The sequence below is a fragment of the Podarcis pityusensis genome (genome assembly GCF_964106645.2).
Source record: "Podarcis pityusensis genome assembly, chromosome: 8".
NCBI classification, from domain to species: Eukaryota; Metazoa; Chordata; class Lepidosauria; order Squamata; family Lacertidae; genus Podarcis; species Podarcis pityusensis.
Window position 1 is genome coordinate 23639082 of NC_138033.1, and position 18669 is coordinate 23657750.

Here is an 18669-nt window from a genome sequence, read left to right on the forward strand (position 1 = left end):
ACAATTGAAACCAACCCCCCTTCCCTTCAGCTGACGTGACCCAGTGATGCAAGCTGTGGTTTGGAGAAAATGGCCTCATGGGCCAAGATGGATGCCCTGGTGGGCCAGGATTGGTCCACAGGCTGGACACTCTCTGCCTCTGCTTTGAAAAGCCAGGACAAATAAGGAGGAAATTAACAGGATGGAAGGAACTCTGAGAGGATAGAATGGGAATACTCAACGTGATGCCCTCCAGATGTTGTTGAAGAGCATATTCCCCCATCCCTCAGCATTGGCCATGTTGGCTGAGGCTGTTGGGAGTTGGAGTCCAACAACATCTGGAGAGAACCACAATGGCTATGCCTGGGATGGAAAAATGGGGCAACTTCAGGAGGCATCAGGGCTTAGGACGTCTCCCCGGCTGGAGGCCCAAACCTTTCCCTGTTGCATTTTTCTGGAAAGGATGCTTGGAAGAGGCCTGACTTTCACCAAAGGCCAGGGTAGGACTGGGGGAGACACAATATAGCTAATGATAACAACCCCTCCCATGTAGGAAGGAATCCAAGCAGCTGGAAATGTTTTCTCGTCGCTACACATCTCCCCTCCCCACCCCCCGCCTGTTGCAACTCTGCTGTTCTCCCAACCAGTCATACAGCACTGGATTGTCCCAAAGGTGTATTAAACACTTGGTGATTGGACGGTGGAATCCACAAATTTATGGAAACCACATACCTCTGGCAGCCTCTCCGCAGCATTGCTCGGCTGTCTCCGGAGAACATTTTTTCCATTGCATTCTGAGAGATTCTCTCTGGCTCCGTGGAACTTGTTGCATATGCTTAAAGCTGGCCACCTGAGCCCTGGACCTGCCAAAGAATGACTTGGACTTGGCAAAAGGAGCTTGTCTTTCTTGCATGTTGCAATACGCAAGGGAGCCTTGCCTAGCAATACGGTGCTAGTTAGTTCTGTACATTTCCTGGTTGTTTGCGAGGCCTGCAGCTGTGGACGCGTCAAGACTTGTTTGTGTCTGTTACCAACAGCTGTCGTGTGTGTGACTTGCATTTGTCAGAGCAATATCTGCAGATATCGTGCAAAGGTGCGTTCATAGGGCCATCCAGACTTACCGGTAGTTGTGCTTCTAGCAGATCCACTGAAATCGGTGGGGCAGAATGGATACAACCAGGTAGATGTGGAGGCAGATCATAGCCTTTGTGACTAGTAGCCATCGGCAACCCTCTCCTCCATGCATTTGTCTAAACCTCTTTAAAGCCATCTTGGTTGATGGCTTGGTCATTGCCTCCTGCAGGAGCAAGTTCCATAACTATGCGCTGCAGCCTTAGTCCCTGGCACCATGAGAGACCAGGCACAACCCCCTTCTGTCTACTACAGCAGGAGGTAAGAACACATCTGCTTTTCTGTGTTGCAAGGGACACATTTCCCTTACTTCTGAAACAGCCCTCTCCAGCTTTTCAGAGCTGGAGGAGAAATCAGGGGCTCCGACTGCCAACCCCAACTTTCTGCTTGGAATTGAGGATAATTCCCTGTCACTCGTTCTAAGCCAGGATGTGACACCCCTGGCTCTGGGCCCACATGTGGCTGGGATTCCCCCAGCTGCGCTCTGTACTCTCACCTAGTGCTTTTGCTGAATATTTATCCTTGGTGAGGCTTCTTGCTTCCTTCCTTGCTTAGATGGAGGCTGAGTTAAGTGTGTGTGTGTGAGAGTGTAAAGCCCTGCCATTTGCACGGCCTACTGTACAAAGGTGAGAGTCCGATCTGTTGCTTTACCCACTGTTCCCCTCTGGTGCATGGTGGCAAGTGACCACTGAGTTTGGTGGGGCAGATGGTAGGGCGGCCAACAGGAAGTGGAAATGGAGCCAATGACGAGCAGGGCCAACTAATTCTAGTGACGTTCCCATCCTGCCTGCTGAATTCTACAAGGGCAGCACCGTGGGAAGCTGACAGCTAATGCAACCCTCTGGACTGTAGGCTCACAATCACACCATCCATTTAAAGTACATAGTCTCTCCCCCTGCCCCAAATCACAGGAACACGGGTGGCGCTGTGGTTTAAACCACAGAGCCTAGGACTTGCTTATCAGAAGGTCGGCGGTTCAAATCCCCATGACGGGGTGAGCTCCCATTGCTCAGTCCCAGCTCCTGCCAACCTAGCAGCTCGAAAGCACATCCAAGTGCAAGTAGATAAATAGGTACCGCTCCGTCGGGAACGTAAACGGCGTTTCCGTGTGCTGCTCTGGTTCGCCAGAAGCGGCTTAGTCATGCTGGCCACATGACCCGGAAGCTGTACGCCGGCTCCCTCGGCCAGTAAAGCGAGATGAGCGCCACAACCCCAGAGTCGTCCTTGACTGGACCTAATGGTCAGGGGTCCCTTTACCTTTACCTAGTCTCTCCCCCTCCCCAAATCACAGGAACTGTAGTTTAAGGGTGCTGGAAATTGTAGCTCTGCGGTGGGAAAACTATAGTTCCCAGGATTCCTTGGGGGAAGCCATATGCTTTAAACACATGATGTGGATGTGATCTAAGAAAATAGGCAGGTGATGGCTGATTGAGAGCAGACTGAGGTTGGTGGGGCAGTGCCCTAATCACCCAGGTGAACCAGCCTCCAACAGTCTCTGGCTAGTGCCGGTTGCTTCTGGAGTTGCCGATCATTGGCATGCGAGGTTGCCCGTGGAAAGATGCAGCCCTCCATCTGAAACCAGGTGCCTCTTGTTACTCTTGCCCAAAGAGCAATAGACACTTGCCGTGGTGAGGATGGTGAGCGCTGCAGAATGGCGGACTCCTGCTTGTGAGTGCAAGACTTGCCTTCCTGTTATGCTCAGGTCCTGCTTGGCAGCTTCCTTTAACAACATCTGGTTGGCTGCCCTAAGAACCAGGATGGGGCTGCAGGGTTCTTATTTTCTTGCAGTAGTTTCCAGCCGTTCTGTCCTTGGGGCCCCTTGGTATAATGTTAAGTACAGCTATTGGGGAAAAGAAATACCTTCCTCACCCCCAGCTGCTTAAGGCAACAGTCTTTGCAGGTCGGTGAAACAGGTTAATGTGAGTTTTGGCTCCTGAGGGGCATTCAGCCATCTTGATATGTGGGGTTTTCAGCTGTGCGAGAAATCGGGAGAGGAGGCTGACTGTTGGCTCCTTGTGAGCTGCGAAGGGTTGGGTTTTCCAGAAGGGTTAAAAGAGCTCCCCAGTGTTGGGCGGGTGGCAGCTTCCCTCTTCCTTTGTGTGGTTTTTTCCCCTTTTCTTTCTTCCTTGATTTGGGTGGAAGGGTTGGGGCTCCGCCAGCGAGTGAGTCATCCCTTTGAATAGCTTCACTGTTAAATAAATAACAGCACATGGAAGCACTCCTTCTTCGCTCGCAGCTCTGTGCCAGAGGAGCAATAGCAGGAGGGGAAAGATATGAGGCGTGTCTAGTATATCTAGAGAAGCAGGCGCCTGTTTTACTTTTCTTTTTAAAAAAATTTTACTTATGCAACGTGTATGCTGCTCTCCCCCAAAGCTGCTGATGACACAACAGGAATGCAAACTGGCACCTCAGCGTTCAAAACACAGTATGCCAGTCCAAATAGATTCATTTTGATACTGTAAGCACTATGAAATTTTAAATTCTAACATAAAATATTAAGGTGCATCAGTCAAAATTGAATTACAGAATTGTAGGGTTGCAAGGGACCCCAAAGGTCATTTAATCCTAGAATTGTAGCGTTGAAAGGGACCTCAGGGGTCATCTAGTCCAACCCTCTGCGGTGCAGGAATCTCAACTAAAGGGAGAGAGCAAAGTAGTCACGCAGTGACAACTTTACCAACACCATTTTGAAAAATCTGTTATCATTAGATGCTGACCGGGCATTTTCCTCTTTTCTTCCCCTGTCATCTAGTATCTTCTGAAAGCCAACGAAAGCCAAATGAAGCAAGGACCAGACTTTCTGCAGAGCCTTATCAAGTTCTATCATGCACAGCACAAGTAAGCGCCTCAGGAAGTCCAGCTTCTGGCCAGTTGCCCGCATCACTTCCTGTGAAGGGGCTTCTTAAGTGACAGCTGATCACTTCATGTTTTGCTGTGGCTCTCTGACAATGCAAGCTAACTTCACAATGTTCTCTCTCGCCCTCCCTTTTTGAAACATTACTTTTGCTGATTGAAAACGACAACACCGAAATATTTCCAGTTTCTTCCAAGATGGCTGGAAGGCGTCTCAGAACCTGTACCCATTCATTGAGAAGCTAGCAATGTCCTTACATGCAGTAAGTCATTAAGGGATCTGTCTCATCTAAAGCATTTGCAAGGGACTCTTAACTGCACCTGCAGCTCTGGACTAAAACACTGGTTTACTGCAGGGTGGGGAATCTCAGGCCCAGGGACCAAATTTGGCCCCCCAAGCCTCTCTATCTGCCCCCCGAGACTCTACCCAAGACACACACCCCTCACTGGCCCTAGTTTGCGCCCTCCTTGAGTGTTTTGCCTGACTAGAAAATGTCCTTGAATTCTGACAAGGCCTCTGGCTGGCCTGGGTGGAGATTAAAGAGGGGCTTGGATGAGTGTGTGTATAAGGAATTATTTAAGTATGTGTAACTGTACTGACCCATATTCCTCTCTTCTGTTGTTCTTTCCATTGTGAAGAGACCCGTGTGGTTTTTCACCTGTGAAGCTCCATAAATAGTTACGTTTGAGGGTAGAGCTGAATTCTTTTTAAAAAATGAAGCCCAGATTTGTAGCTTGTGGTTTGAGGGAGTCCATTATAACAGAAGGGGTAAAACCGTCTGTCCTCCTTTTTGGAGAATGATCTGTCAAATAGAAATGTTCTGCATTAACCCCTCAAAGTTTGTAGAACCCTACAGTGAGACAGGTTTGTTCTGTGGGAGACTTCGCTCTTGATTTTGCCCCCCCTTAACTCCCTGGGATTAATAGAACAAGTCTCAACAGCAGAACAACGCCTAAGAATGTTGTTCAGAGGTGGCTGCTGCAATGTTAGTGATGGGCTGGACCGGGTTTGTGCAGCCTGCACATGATTTGCCTCTCAGCATCTTCCTCCCTTTCTAGCTTCATCAGGTGAAGGAAGAGGAGGTCAAGCAGCTCACTCGCATCCGCGACTCCCTCCGAGGCATCCTGCAGCTAGAGAACAAAGGGGTGAGTTTCCTGTGAGCACTTTTTGTGTGTGTGTATGTGAAAGAGGTTGCGCACACCTTCGAGATCCCATTCTGTTTTAGTTTGAGGCTGGATGGCTTTAAAAGAAGATGAGACTATAGGTTAAGGCTATCAGTAGCTACTATTGTTGATCATTACATTTATTTTCCACCTTTCCTCCAAAAAGGACCTCAAGGGTGGCAAACATAATTCTCCTCCTCCTCCAATGTTGTCAAGATTAAGCTGAGATGTTGTGGCTTCCCTAAGGTAACCTCGCGAAGTGGGGATTTGAACCCTGGTTTCCTGTGTCCTAGTCCAACACTCTCAGCCACTATACCACACTGACTTGCCCCATGATAGCTGTGTTCCACCTCCACTATTATTGGAGGCAGCGTGCCTCTGAATACCAGTAGCTGGGAATCGTCAATGGGAAGGCTGCCATTGCACTCAAATCCTGCTTTCAGGAGCTGCTTCTTACAGGCTGCTGTGAGAACAGGATGCTGGACTAGATAAGTCACAGGCCTGATCCAGCAAGGGCTCTTCTTATGCTCTTATATCACTTGATTCATGAAATCATAGTTAATCATTTATGTTTTGATTCATTTAAATCTAGCTAGGTGTTTTGTATTGAAACAAGATTTTTGCATCACGCTTTGGTCATGCAGCTGATCTTGCTTATACAGTGGATGCTCGGGTTGCGAATGTGATCCGTGCGGGATGCACGTTTGCAACCCGCAGCGTTTGCAACCCATGTCTGCGCACGCACAGGTTGCAATTTGGCACTTCTGCACATGTGCAACACCCGGAAGTAAGCTGTTCCAGTACTTCCGGGTTTCAGCGGTCTGCAACCCGAAAAACCGCAACCTGAAGTGTCTGTAACCCGAGGTATGACTGTACATACCTTTCACCTTTAGTAGAATTGGCAGCGTCTATACTGCTCCACCCAGGTCCTTGAGCTAGCCTTGCTTGTGAGAATAGATTGCCTCCCAAAGGGATTTTGAGCCAGCGGCTATGTATCTGTGTGGGGAAGGAGGAGGTTCACAGTGGGGCATCCCATGTGTAGAATCGCTATATATGTTTCACATGTCCTTGCAACTCTCAGGAAAACCTCAGCAGGAAGAACTCCGGCAGTGGCTACAGCATCCACCAGCACCAAGGGAACAAGCAATATGGGACTGAGAAATCGGGTTTTCTGCACAAGAAAAGCGATGGGTGAGAACGTGCAATTGTCTTTGTGTTGGATCTCCAGAAGGTGGTGGCCCAAAGCGATGCAAATGTCTCTTTGGGAGGGTTCTTGCATCTCACTTGAGATCCAACAGGTACTGTGTGCACTTAGAGAGGTCTCTCCCCACCACCCCTTGGAATTAGGCTTTAAAGAAGTATTCTGTTGTGGTGCATCTGTGTGTTTGGTGACCCCAGCAGTTTCTCCAGTTTGCACATGAGGCCATGGACCCCAAAAGGTCAACACCACCTGCTATACAGGATGGTTTGTCTGAACCATATTAGTGTTAGGATTGAGCTGGTGCGAAGCCAGGAAGCTTCCCGGCTGAGTGGGGATCTGATCCCTGATATCCTCATTCCTAGTCCCAACACTCTGACCACGATGCTATGCTGGCTTGTCACTGCTTCTTGATGAAAGCTTTCTATGTGACGCTAGTGACCCTCAGACCTGCAGTTTTTTGCCTTGAACTTGACACGGCACAGTCTAGGAGCAGCTGTTCCTGCGTTTGATAGCTCTGTAGTCTTTCCCGGGATCCACCTTTAACCAAACGTGCATCCGCATGGATGGACACATACCCATGTTTCATCCAGCTGACTTTTTCTGCCACCTGTTGAAGAATGGCCTTTAAAAGCGTTTGCCTGCAATGATTCCACTGCAATAAAATTATTTAGCGTTTAGGGTGCAAAAGTGCTTCCCCACACACAACCATTAACTTGGCGGGATCCTTTGCCAAAAGAAAATGCATGCCAAGCCTCTAAAGAGAGGAAGTCCAGCATTTTGCCATTTGTGACTTCCAGGGGAGATAATCTGGGATATAAAACTGCATTTGCGCTGCCTTTCTTTCTTGGTGTCCCAGGATTCGGAAAGTTTGGCAGAAGAGGAAGTGTGGCGTGAAGTACGGATGCCTCACTATTTCGCACAGCACGGTACGTAGGGCTTATGGGAGGTGGGTGTGGAAATTCTTGCCCAAAGAGTTGCCTGCTTGCCTGAAAGCTACAGGTGTGTCCGCACTGATGAGCATTAAGGTTTTTTAAAGGAATTCCTTCAAGGCTTTAGCGAATGTGCGATGTCTGGGATGGGGCAGGAGTGCGTGGTTGGGGAAAACCAACGGGCAGCCCAAATGTGGAGGCTTGCAGGATAGACTTGACCTGTAGCTGGAGGTTCCCCACACAAGAGCCATTGTGTGGTGAAGAGGTCAGAGTGGTAACCCTAGAATCTGGGAGAGCCTGGGTTCAAATTCACACTCAGTCATATGAAACCCACTGGGTGTCTTTGGGTCCGTCCCTATCTCTGTCTCTCCTCCCTCAGAAGGCTGAAAGGGAGAGGGCGGGAAAGTGTCTACGCCACCTCCAGCTCTTTGGAGAAATGGAGGGAAGTAAGTGTAATACCATGGTACCTCGCGTTAAGAACTTAATTCGTTCCGGAGCTCCATTCTTAACCTCGAACTGCCCACTTTAGCTAATGGAGCCTCCCGTTGCTGCCGGAGCACGATTTCTGTTCTCATCCTGAAGCAAAGTTCTTAACCCGAGGTACTATTTCTAGGTTAGCAGAGACTGTAACCTGAAGCGTATGTAACCTGAAGCGTATGTAACCCGAGGTACCACTGTAATAACGAAATGAAATAAAATCATTTTGCCTCTCTCGGCTTGCCCTGCTAATATCTTGCCACTCTGTTGAAGGTGGCTTCGGATGGGGCCTGTGGTTAGCAGGGAGGCTGGGCCCCCAGGTCCCTTTCCTGTCTTTGCTTCACCTCTCAGAATTCATTTTCTGTGTTCCTCAGCCCGCTCCTCTTTCTCCATTCTCTTTTATCCAGTTGTCTTGTAGGTATTTGTTTCCAAACACAATGCTTTTCTTTCCTTTGGACCACATCAGCGAGGCCGAGAGGGGGTTCTTGCTGTCTGGGCAGCCCAGGGTCTCCATATATACGGCCTAGGCTTCCACCTCGGGGACATCACTTCAGTGCTGCTGATCCAGCAGTTTGACTTCACCCCCAGAGGTGCACTCCACTGTCTCTCAAGACAGATGCGAAGCCAAAAGCAACGTGTTTCATTTCTTTCCGCATCCTAACTCGTACTGTTTTCTTTTTGTTGCCTGTGTGGTCTTCAGACCTTCCTATGGTGGTCATAACCACTTTCCCCCCTAGTGGTTATGGATTGCTGCTTGTGTCAGGTCTGGTTTTGTAAATTGCACTTTGATGTGGTAAAATAAAAGCAGAAAACCCTAAACCCACAAGGTGATTTGACCAGGTTTCATATGTGTCTAATATGTGGTTTGAATATGCCCTCTTGTGGTTAGAATTGGTATTTTCTGTGCCAGAGAAAATCCTATAGCAGGGATCATCAACCTTTTTCAGCCGTGGGCCGGTCCACCGTCCCTCAGACCATGTGGTGGGCCGGACTATATTTTGGAACGAATTCCTATGTCCCACAAATAACCCAGATATGCATTTTAAATAAAAGGACACATTCTACTCATGTAAAAACACCAGGCTGGCCCCACAAATAACCCAGATATGCATTTTAAATAAAAGGACACATTCTACTCATGTAAAAACACACTGATTCCCAGACTGTCCACAGGCCGGATTGAGAAGGCGATTAGGCCACATCTGGCCCCGGGGACTTAGGTTGCCTACCCCTGTCCTATAGCCTCCATTCTACTCCTATGTGGTACATTGTAGGTACAGAAGAATCTTGCCCATTCCACTTACATAGTTTGCCAGTCTGAAGCTCAGGGAGCTTGGGGCGAATAGAGGCCATAGGGAAGAGTCTGTTTGCTTACTCTGCTACCATTTCTCTTGCCTTTTATGCAGATAAATCGGCCTCCCGTCAAGTTAAATCTGTTGACCTGCCAAGTGAGGCCTCATCCGGAGGATAAAAAGTCCTTTGACCTTGTGACACGTAAGTGAATTTAAACCGCTGTACTTCATGTACCCTGCAGGCGGGATTGAGTGGGCGAGACCAGTGGCGGGTCTGACAGTCAAGAAGGCAGTTTCTGCACAATGCTGTAGAGGAAAGCGAGGATCAAAGGGGGGTTGTCAACGTTGGAAGATAGCTCATCTAAGGGAAGGGAAGCTCTGATCCTAAACCTCCACTGGCTTGCAGGATCTCTTTGGGATAAGAAATCCGGAGTGGAGTCCCTAGGATGGTTGGGTGGCACCTTGTAGGCCTCCTTCCAGCAGCTCCTGCAGCCAAGCTGGTACCGAACTTATTGCTCTGCTTTCCTTTGGGCCACGTGAGCGAGTCTGAGAGGAGGATCTTGTCATCTGGGCAGCCCAGGAACTCCATACACACTGCCCAGGTTTGTGCCCTGGGGAGGTCACTGGTGCTGCTAACATAGTGGTTTCAATTCACCCCTGAAGGTGCACTCCATTGTCTCTCAAGGCAGACAGATGCCCCAAACGAACAACAATGGGTGGGATTCAACTATGTTGTTGCATGCATGGAATGACGGCATGGTAGCATGGTTAACATCAGTTTATTGGCATTTACCTAACTCTTACAGCTCATTTAGCTACGGGTTGTTGGTTGTTGTTTTTTTTAAAAAAACCAATATTTTCCTAAACGTTATCAAGAGTATTGATAACATCAAGCAGTTTTTATGAAGCAAAACACTTACTGCTCTGCAGGTTGAGATGAACTTTGCCCCAGAGGTCAGCTGCAAATCAGTTTCATCTGAAACTCTGAAAAACAAACATTTAAATATGTTCATTTTTAAAATAGTGACTTGGGGGGTTGTAATTTTTTTTAAAAATACACAGTTTATACTAAACCTACAAACATTTTCCTTTCTTATAATTCATACAAATATCATTGCCCACTCCACAATATACAATGATGCATAATAAATAAGAAAATGCAAACACTTGAACTGTATCTTGGAAATCTGTTGTTTCAAAACATCACAAACAATATCATTTCTTCATGAATCCTTCAGAATTTGCCTTCCTGAAATTGTTGTAATATATTTTTTAACCTATCCTTGAGAACTGTGAACTGATGTGAAAGCTACAAATATATTTGCCTGACTTGGTATGTATTAGTCACATGTAAAGGGTTTGTTCTTAACTATTGGTTGGTCTTTGGGTGATTTGCAGTAGATCACCAAGGACGCATCACTCCCAGTTGACAGCAACAACTCTCCTACCCATAAACAAAAAATAGAATTCTGAAGTGAACAAAACTTGGGTGGAAGAAACCAGGACTGTATTTTTGTGTGAAAGGATTGTGAGCACATTTCTGCTACCAAATACAAATTCCTGGGCTGAGACAACACTCACAGGTGCCCTGATCTTTAGTTCTGTGTATGCCCACCCACTTTGTAAGTCTTTTTCTTTTTTTGCATGAAGTTGCACATATATGCTTAACATGTCTGCTCCTTGCTCTTTATGCGTAGAGGCTGGGGGCTATGCAGGGGTTGTCCCAGCCCTAGATTGAGAGACTGTTCAGAATTTGGCTTAATGCAGATGACAAACCCCTTTAATTTCCCCTGATCCAAGCGGCATTGTCATCCAGCTACTGCTGTCCCACAACTTCTCCTACATTAATCCAGAGATTCCTTATGCAATTGATATAGATCTCCTATTCGGATTGTTGAAGTGTAGGGAATCTCCATATTAGGGAGGAGAAATTAGGGGCTGCAGTAGTTAGAGGAGGGTTTGCAGTCTGCATTAAGCCGCAGTATGAACTGGCCCTGATATTCAGGCAGCTGCCAAAGAGTCTAACACTATCTACCATTTGGGAACATGCATTGGGGGGAAGTTCTTTGCAGCTGAGATTGCAAGATTCTTGGACTGAGCAGTTGGATGGCCACTGAGCTCCCTTCCCATTTTAAAATGCCATGAACTCTGGTTGTTGTTGTTATGCTACAAATTGAGAGAAGTTTCATGCTTCTTTACTCTTTCACCCATCCAAGTTTCCTCTCCTTACAGATAACAGGACTTACCACTTCCAAGCAGAGGATGAGCACGAATGTATTGTGTAAGTCCCTTGCTGCTTGTTCTCTCTGCCTTAGGCCTCCTGCCCCTCGGATTGGGGAAAACTGCTTGTAGCATTAGTGAGGGGAACAAGCATTTGCTAAGGGGGGAATAAACATGTTCTTACTTCTCTTCCTGCTGTTACATCCCTGGTTTGTTTTGGGTTTTTCTCTCCCAAAGGGCCCATTGCTCAGTGGTAGAGAATCTGCCTTGCATGCAAAAAGATACCAGGTTCAACCCCTGTCATTTCCAGATCCTGGTCTAAAACCTTCGAGAGCCGCTGTCTGCCAGTTTCCCCCAAAGTATCCTGGGAATGATAGTTCGTTGAGGGTACCGAGAGCTGTTAGGAGACCCCTGTTCCCCGTATGGAGCTAAGGTTTCAAGAGTGGTTTAACAGTCCGTCCCTCTACCCAAGAAACACTGGGAACTGTAGCTCTCTGATGGAAACAGTGGTCTCCTAACAACTCCCAGCACCCTTAACACACTACGGTTCTTGGGAATCATTTTGGGAAGGCTGTGAAAGTGGTAGGATCACTGCTTCAGATGTATAGTGTGGGTGGAATGTCAGTGTGGACAGTATTGAGATAGGTGACCCCAGTGGTCTGCTATTTCGAATGCCTAGTAACTTTTCATCTTTAGGTAATAGTATCATAAGATCTGGAGGGCAATATCCTGATATTTATAAATAAAGCAAATCTGTTTTGAAACGTTACTACCTCCCAACACTGACAATTATTTTTTCCATGAATGAAACAACCCAAATTTTATGTTTTGTGTGTCCATGTTAAATTCGTATTTACCTGTATTGTTGTTGTTTTTAATTCTTGAATGTTACTGAAGTATGTGCTCTTGTTTAAAGAAATGGAAATATTTCTTTAAATGTAAAAAAGGTCTTTCTTTAGTGACTGCAGTCATGAAAGGCATTTGTCCTGGCCTGCAAATCAAATGGGTTCCTGATGGGTGTTCTTTCCCACGAACCAGGTGGGTGTCGGTGCTCCAGAACAGCAAGGACGAAGCACTCAGCAACGCTTTCAAGGGGGACCCAGGAGGGTGCATGTCTTCGGCCGGCAGCAGGGCAGATGGGGGGCTGCAAGAGCTCACCAAACTCATCATTGGCGAGGTGAAGAACATGCCAGGCAACAGGCAATGCTGTGACTGCGGAGCCCCAGGTAGGTGCAGCAGGGATGGGTGCTGCAACACAGCATGAAAGGATGTGGATGCCATTGCCTTGTCCAGAGTTTCCCAGTACTTTCCCCGCCTTAAAATCGCAGCAGGGAGAAGAGGAATGCTTAACTGAGCAAAATCCACCTTTGCTCAGCAAAGCACACCTGCATTTTCAGACCATGAAGTCGTAATTTTCTGAAAGGAAAATGGTTGCCACTTGTATGCTTTTATTTACCGTGTGGGTCAAGCTTTTATTTTTGTTAAGAAGTTTAGTTCTTAAGTTGTTTGGCTACAACTGTATTTGGTTGCCTTAATAAAGGATTTGATTTGATGCGACCTCTTACAAAATCCAAGGCCCAAGTCTCAATAAGCTTTCTGATCCAATGGGAATATTTCCTTTTTTATTATTATTAGTTTTTCCTTTATTACTCACAAGTATATCTTTACATCTTACTTTATCTTACAATTATACATACTGTTTTTAGAGTATGTTCGTACTTATTATTATCATAGATCGACAAGTATTACTGTACACAAAAAAAGATGCAATTTTATAATCATAATATTCCTCATAAATGAATGACTTCTCTTCCATTTTGTACTAATAAACGTATTGCCTATATTTGTCCAATGGGAATATTTCCATGTCACCCCAATTGAAATGGATGAGGGCTGTGCCAAAGAGTCTCTCAGCCATTGCCTTCACTTCCATGGGGCTTCCAACAGCTTGTACCCACTGTCCTTTTGTAACCTGCTTACATGTCAAGGTGGGAAAGGAATGAGTCTTGGCGGGGAGAAAACATCTTTTTCATGTAGCATCTCTGTACTTGGCTTCTCTCTCAGATCCCACGTGGCTCTCCACCAACCTTGGCATTCTGACATGCATCGAGTGCTCAGGGATCCACCGTGAGTTGGGGGTGCACTACTCCCGAATCCAGTCTTTGACCCTGGATGTGCTCAGCACTTCTGAACTGCTGGTAAGCACAAAGGCTGTGCGTTGGAAACAGAGTGAGCCTTCCCCCACTTCTGTTTTGCCTCCTTCTCTCTTTTGTAGCGACACTGCCAAAGTTGCTTCCTCCATGGTGGCATCAAATTCTTTGGCATCCTGAACTCACCGGCACAACAGTGGGAAGCTAAATCTGGTGTAAAACCAGGTATTTTTGTGCCTACAAACAGATTTTAAATCTAGCAGGAACCGGCTAAGTGCCCTTGGGGTTGGTTTAGATGAGGGGTAGAGGATCTCTGACCCTCCAGGTGTTGCTGGACTCCCAACTCCCATCATCCCTAGCCAGCATGGCCCAGTGGTCAAGGATGATGGGAGTTATAGTCCCAACAATATCTGGAGGGCCATAGTTTCCCCAGTCCTGCTGCTTTAGATCTCTTCTTGCATGACAGTAGCTGCTGTGTCCCTAAGAGCAACACATTGTAAAGTGATGCCGCCGGGAAAGGCAGAAGCTTGATAGCCCAAAATAGGAATAGGGAACCTGTGCCCCCCCCCTAAAGCTGCTGGACTCCAGCTCCCATCAGCCCCAGCCAGAATCGTCAATACTCAGGGGTTATGGAAACTGTAGTCCAGCGTATGTTCCCCACCCTGGCCCTAAAATAAAGAAGGAAAGGCTCCTTGCGGAGAATTAATCAGGGACCCCTTTTCCTCTTTATACTCTGCCTTTTCATACCTTCAGGGTGGTTGTGGGGACTTAAAATATATATTGGGTTAGAATGCCATCATTTTCTTTTAGCGTAGTTTAGATTTTCAAGGATAAGAGAAAGTAATCAAAATGCATAAACATATTATAGAAATGTATCCAGAGCAAATCATCCCATCACGGCAACAAATACAAAAAGTTAAGCAGCAAAGAGTTTCCTAAATCCTCTTATCCCTGTCCTTCTCAAACGGCTCCCTAAACAAAAGAGATTTCACTTGCTGTCCGGAGTAGAGAAAGGTGAGGGGAGGCCTTTTGCCTTGGATTGCCTTACCAACTAGGCAAATGGACACCTATGGGAAGCTCTTCTACCTACAGTATTATTATTGTCACATGGCATCCTTAGGCAACACCCACTGCTGATGCCTGCCCTGGGCCTCCTTTTCATTTTCTACCCCCCTGGTCAGACAGTTGGGTCTAGCCTACGTTCCCATTTCCCACAATGCCCTGTTTCCCTGGGGCATTGTGGGGAGTGTTTTTAATGGTGCGCTCTCATTGCTGCTCAGAGCACCACTGATCCTCCCAAACCATTGTCAGGAAGCCTGGGAATGCCTCTTAAAACAGAAGAGGGGGCCCGGCAGGGAGAGATTTTTGCCCAGGACCTCTCCTCACCCACCCACCCAAAGCCTGTATGTCCTCAATGCTTCATGGAGATACGTCTCCCCTCCAGTAACACCGGTTCCTTTCCTTGTTCTTACAGCTGGCAGTCAGCATTGGCAATGCCAAGTTTAATGAAGTCATGGAGGCCACTTTGCCAGTCCCTGTGAGCCCGAAACCCTCCTCAAGCAGCGATATGTGAGTAGAAACTGAAGCGGGGGACCACCTTGGGACAGCTGTGGGAGGGTTTCCTGCATTGCAGTGGGTTAGACGACAGGTGCCGTGTTTGAGACCTCTCCGTCTTCCCTCCACACAGGAATGCCCGGAAGGAATTCATCATGGCCAAGTACATGGAGCGCAAGTACGTTCACAAAGCAGCCAGGGATGAGCCTTGCCGCCTCTGGGAAGCAATCCGGAGCAGGGATCTCCTGGCTCTGCTTCAGGCCTTTGCAGAGGGCCACGACCTGTCCAAACCTCTAGCCAGCCCCGAAGGCCAGGTGAGCAGAATAAAACTGAGTGTGTGCACAGGGGAAACACTGGAACGAGGTGTGAGCCATCACTTAGCTAGCTGGAAGCATTTCGGCATCACAAGACCCCATAAATAATGGCCTGCCACATTGTGGTGGCTGGTTTCCCCAGCCACTCCGGCTGGCTTACAGCATATATAAGGTAAAGGTAACGGGACCCCTGACCATTAGGTCCAGTCATGGTCGACTCTGGGGTTGCGGCACTCATCTCGCTTTGTTGGCTGAGGGAGCTGGCATACAGCTTCTGGGTCATGTGGCCAGCATGATTAAGCCGCTTCTGGCAAACCACCGTTTACCTTCCCGCCGGAGCGGTACCTATTTATCTACTTGCACTTTGACATGCTTTCGAACTGCTAGGTTGGCAGGAGCAGGGACAGAGCAACGGGAGTTCACCCCATCACGGGGATTTGAACCGCTGACCTTCTGATCAGCAAGTCCTAGGCTCTGTGGTTTAATCCACAGCGCCACCCGTGTCCCGGCCACAGCATATATAAAACATAGTAAAGCATCAAACATTAAAAACTTCCTGATATAGGAGTGGTTGGTAGAGGCAGGGAGCCCAAACAGTAGAGCCAACACCCAGGCAGCTTACACAGGATTTCCTTTGACTTGTGGTTGATTGGTTTTTGTCCTTCCCCCACCTCATCTGACTTGATCTATCAGAGCAGAGCTCTAGCACAGAAAGGCTTGCAAAGTATTGCCTCTTTGCCCTTCTCATAGGAACCAGGTGAGCGGGCTTTGCATCTGGCTGTGCGCTATGCCAACAAGACTTCCCTCCCCCTGGTTGACTTCATTATTCAGAACGGGTAAGGCTCAGCGTTGAGAACTCTCCACTACCTATAGACAAGGAGGTATGCAGGAAGGCAGAATTCTGCACATAGAGTTGTGCAATCAGGTTCAGTTGGATGTGATATCAGTCTGCCTAATAGTGGGCACAGCTGGTGGGTGCGGGTAGAAATGGAGCCACTGAGAAATCAGGGTCACCCCCAAAGAATCCTGGGAAGTGTAGTTCATAAAGGGTGCCAGGAATTGTACCCTTGTGCCAGGGAACTGCAGTTCCCAGGAGCCATGTTCTTTTAATGTATGGCGCAAACGTGACCAAGGAAGAGTTATCAAGCTTGCTTAAGGGAATCTTGAGTTTTGCAAAGGTACAAAATCTTTAGACACAAAAACTTGAGGAGAGCCCTGCCCTCCCAAATAGCCTGATAAGAACTGAGCATGCTCAGTGGGCACAGAATGTGAGAAATGTTAGAAAGAAATGTAAAACTAGAGGCGTGGGGATAGAGAAATGGAGTGTCCTGTTTGGAAGGAATGGCTGACAAGAACCCTGAACTCAGAGGAACATAGAAAGCGGCTTTACCCGAGTCAAATCATTAGCTCTTCTAGCTCAGTATTGTCCACATTGACTGGCTCTTCAGGGTTTAAGGCTAAGGTCTTGCCCAGTTTTACATGGAGATGAGGCAGACTGAACCGGCGTCCTTCTGCATCCAGCCTCTGAGCTGTGGTCTCTCTACTCTCATTAACAGATGGGTAGCCGTGTTGGTCTGCCATAGTCGAAATAAAAAAATTCCTTCCTGTAGCACCTTAAAGACCAACTAAGTTAGTTCTTGGTATAAGCTTTCGTGTGCATGCACGAAATACTTCTTCAGATACTGTGTATCTGAAGAAGTGTGCATGCACACGAAAGCTTATACCAAGAACTAACTTAGTTGGTCTTTAAGGTGCTACAGGAAGGAATTTTTTTACTCTCATTAAGTTTAGTGTATTATTGTTGATGCAGGTCCCATTTGCAAAACGTATAGGTGGAATTCAACTAAAATTTTGCGTTAGTGCAAGGGGATTTCCCCTCCTCTCTTCCTCACCCTCCCCATCCCGTGCACACACTATGCCACCCCAAAATCTGCTCTGGAGGGTTGAGGGAACCCCCAGAACAGATTTAGGGAGAGACTGTTCTGTTGCACAAGGAGAAATCCTGGTGCTGACGAAATTATCTGCTTAGTGTTGCGTTGCACACAACCCCAAGACTCTGAATTTCTGGCTAATTCAGAGTTCTTTTCTAAAGTAAGGACAGGAAGGGGTGACTGAGAAGCCTGGCGAGAGGAGATGGGCATGGGGAAGATTAAGGAGATCTCCCCTGCAGCCATGAGAACTGACAAACTAGGCTTTGTGTTTTCAGTTTCTTTTTTTAAAAAACCTGGATTTTGCCCTTCGTTTGTCTTGTCTGTGTTCAGGGGAAATCTGGACCGGCCCACTCCAGATGGGAGCACAGCCCTGCATTATGGGGCCCAGTATAATCAGCCCAACTGCATCAAGCTCCTGCTGAAGGGGAAAGCCTCTACAAATGCAGGTAGGATATGGCCCCCAGGTGACTTCCTCTAAGATGTGCAAATACATAAGCACGCTTCTCTTCAGGCATGCACAAAATGAGCCTTGGTTTGGTTCTTTCATAAAATGTATACACTGCTCGATTGCAAAAAAACTTCAAAGCAGTTTGCAAAATAATAGTAATAATTAGACCATAAAATTCTTGGTAAAAGCAGTTAAAAACAACAATTTAAAGTGTTCCGGGAAAAATTGACGATAAACTAAAAGCAGGTTAAAACACACATCGGCATTCTGGATAAGCTCACCTAAACAAAAACGTTTTTAGCAGGCGCCGAAAAGAGTACTTGGTAAGTGAAGGCGCCCGGCTGATGTCACTAGGCAGAGAGTTCCAAAGTTTAGGTGCCACCACACTGAAATATATTATGTGGCACCTGTAACAGGAGCAGTTCTGCAGATTGAAGCGGATATATATGGGGCAAGGAACTCTCGGAGGCAAAGTTATTAAGGGCTTTCTATACTGATAGCAGCAACACCTTGAACTCAGCCCCATAGCAAGTCAGCAGCCAGTGCAGATCTGTGAGCGAGGTGTTATATGCTGAAGCATTCTGCACTAACTGCAGCTTCTGGCTCAATTCAAGGGAAGCCCACATATGTCAACAGCTCTATGCCCTCTTTCAAGTGGGGGTAATATATTAAAATGCCCCTTCCCTCCCCACACCTCCTACAGCCTTGCTTTGTTTTTCTCTCTCTGTTCAGTAAATGCAGCTGGCGAAACACCTCTGGATGTGGCGAGGAGGTACAAGCATGCCGAGTGTGAAGACTTGGTAGGTTGGGGGTGAAGCTAGGGGTCATCTGTGAAACATTGAGAGCCAACATGGTGTGATGGTTAGAGTGATGGACCTGAGACGCCAGAGCTCAATTTTTCATTCAGCCATGAAGCTAGCTGGGTGATTTTTGCAGCAGGCACTATTTGCTGCCCTATCCTACCCCGTGGGGTTGCTGTGGGGGTTAAATAGGAAGGAGAGAATCTGGTATGTCATCTTGAGCTTC

At 47.3% G+C, this 18669-nt stretch overlaps 1 protein-coding gene across 2 annotated transcripts in view; it reads left to right on the forward strand.

Moving 5' to 3' along the window:
- Window positions 1-18669, forward strand: part of ASAP3 (ArfGAP with SH3 domain, ankyrin repeat and PH domain 3) — a 70491-nt gene that overhangs the window by 41031 nt on the left and 10791 nt on the right. For both annotated transcript variants that reach the window (XM_081015731.1, XM_081015732.1), the window contains exons 7-20: window positions 3863-3948; window positions 4151-4226; window positions 5023-5109; window positions 6209-6318; window positions 7185-7254; window positions 9141-9228; window positions 11259-11307; window positions 12285-12472; window positions 13311-13444; window positions 14871-14965; window positions 15084-15264; window positions 16015-16100; window positions 17526-17641; window positions 18376-18443. In XM_081015731.1, coding sequence (XP_080871857.1) covers window positions 3863-3948; window positions 4151-4226; window positions 5023-5109; window positions 6209-6318; window positions 7185-7254; window positions 9141-9228; window positions 11259-11307; window positions 12285-12472; window positions 13311-13444; window positions 14871-14965; window positions 15084-15264; window positions 16015-16100; window positions 17526-17641; window positions 18376-18443 — 1434 coding nt within the window. The remainder of the gene's footprint in view (window positions 1-3862; window positions 3949-4150; window positions 4227-5022; window positions 5110-6208; window positions 6319-7184; window positions 7255-9140; window positions 9229-11258; window positions 11308-12284; window positions 12473-13310; window positions 13445-14870; window positions 14966-15083; window positions 15265-16014; window positions 16101-17525; window positions 17642-18375; window positions 18444-18669) is intronic.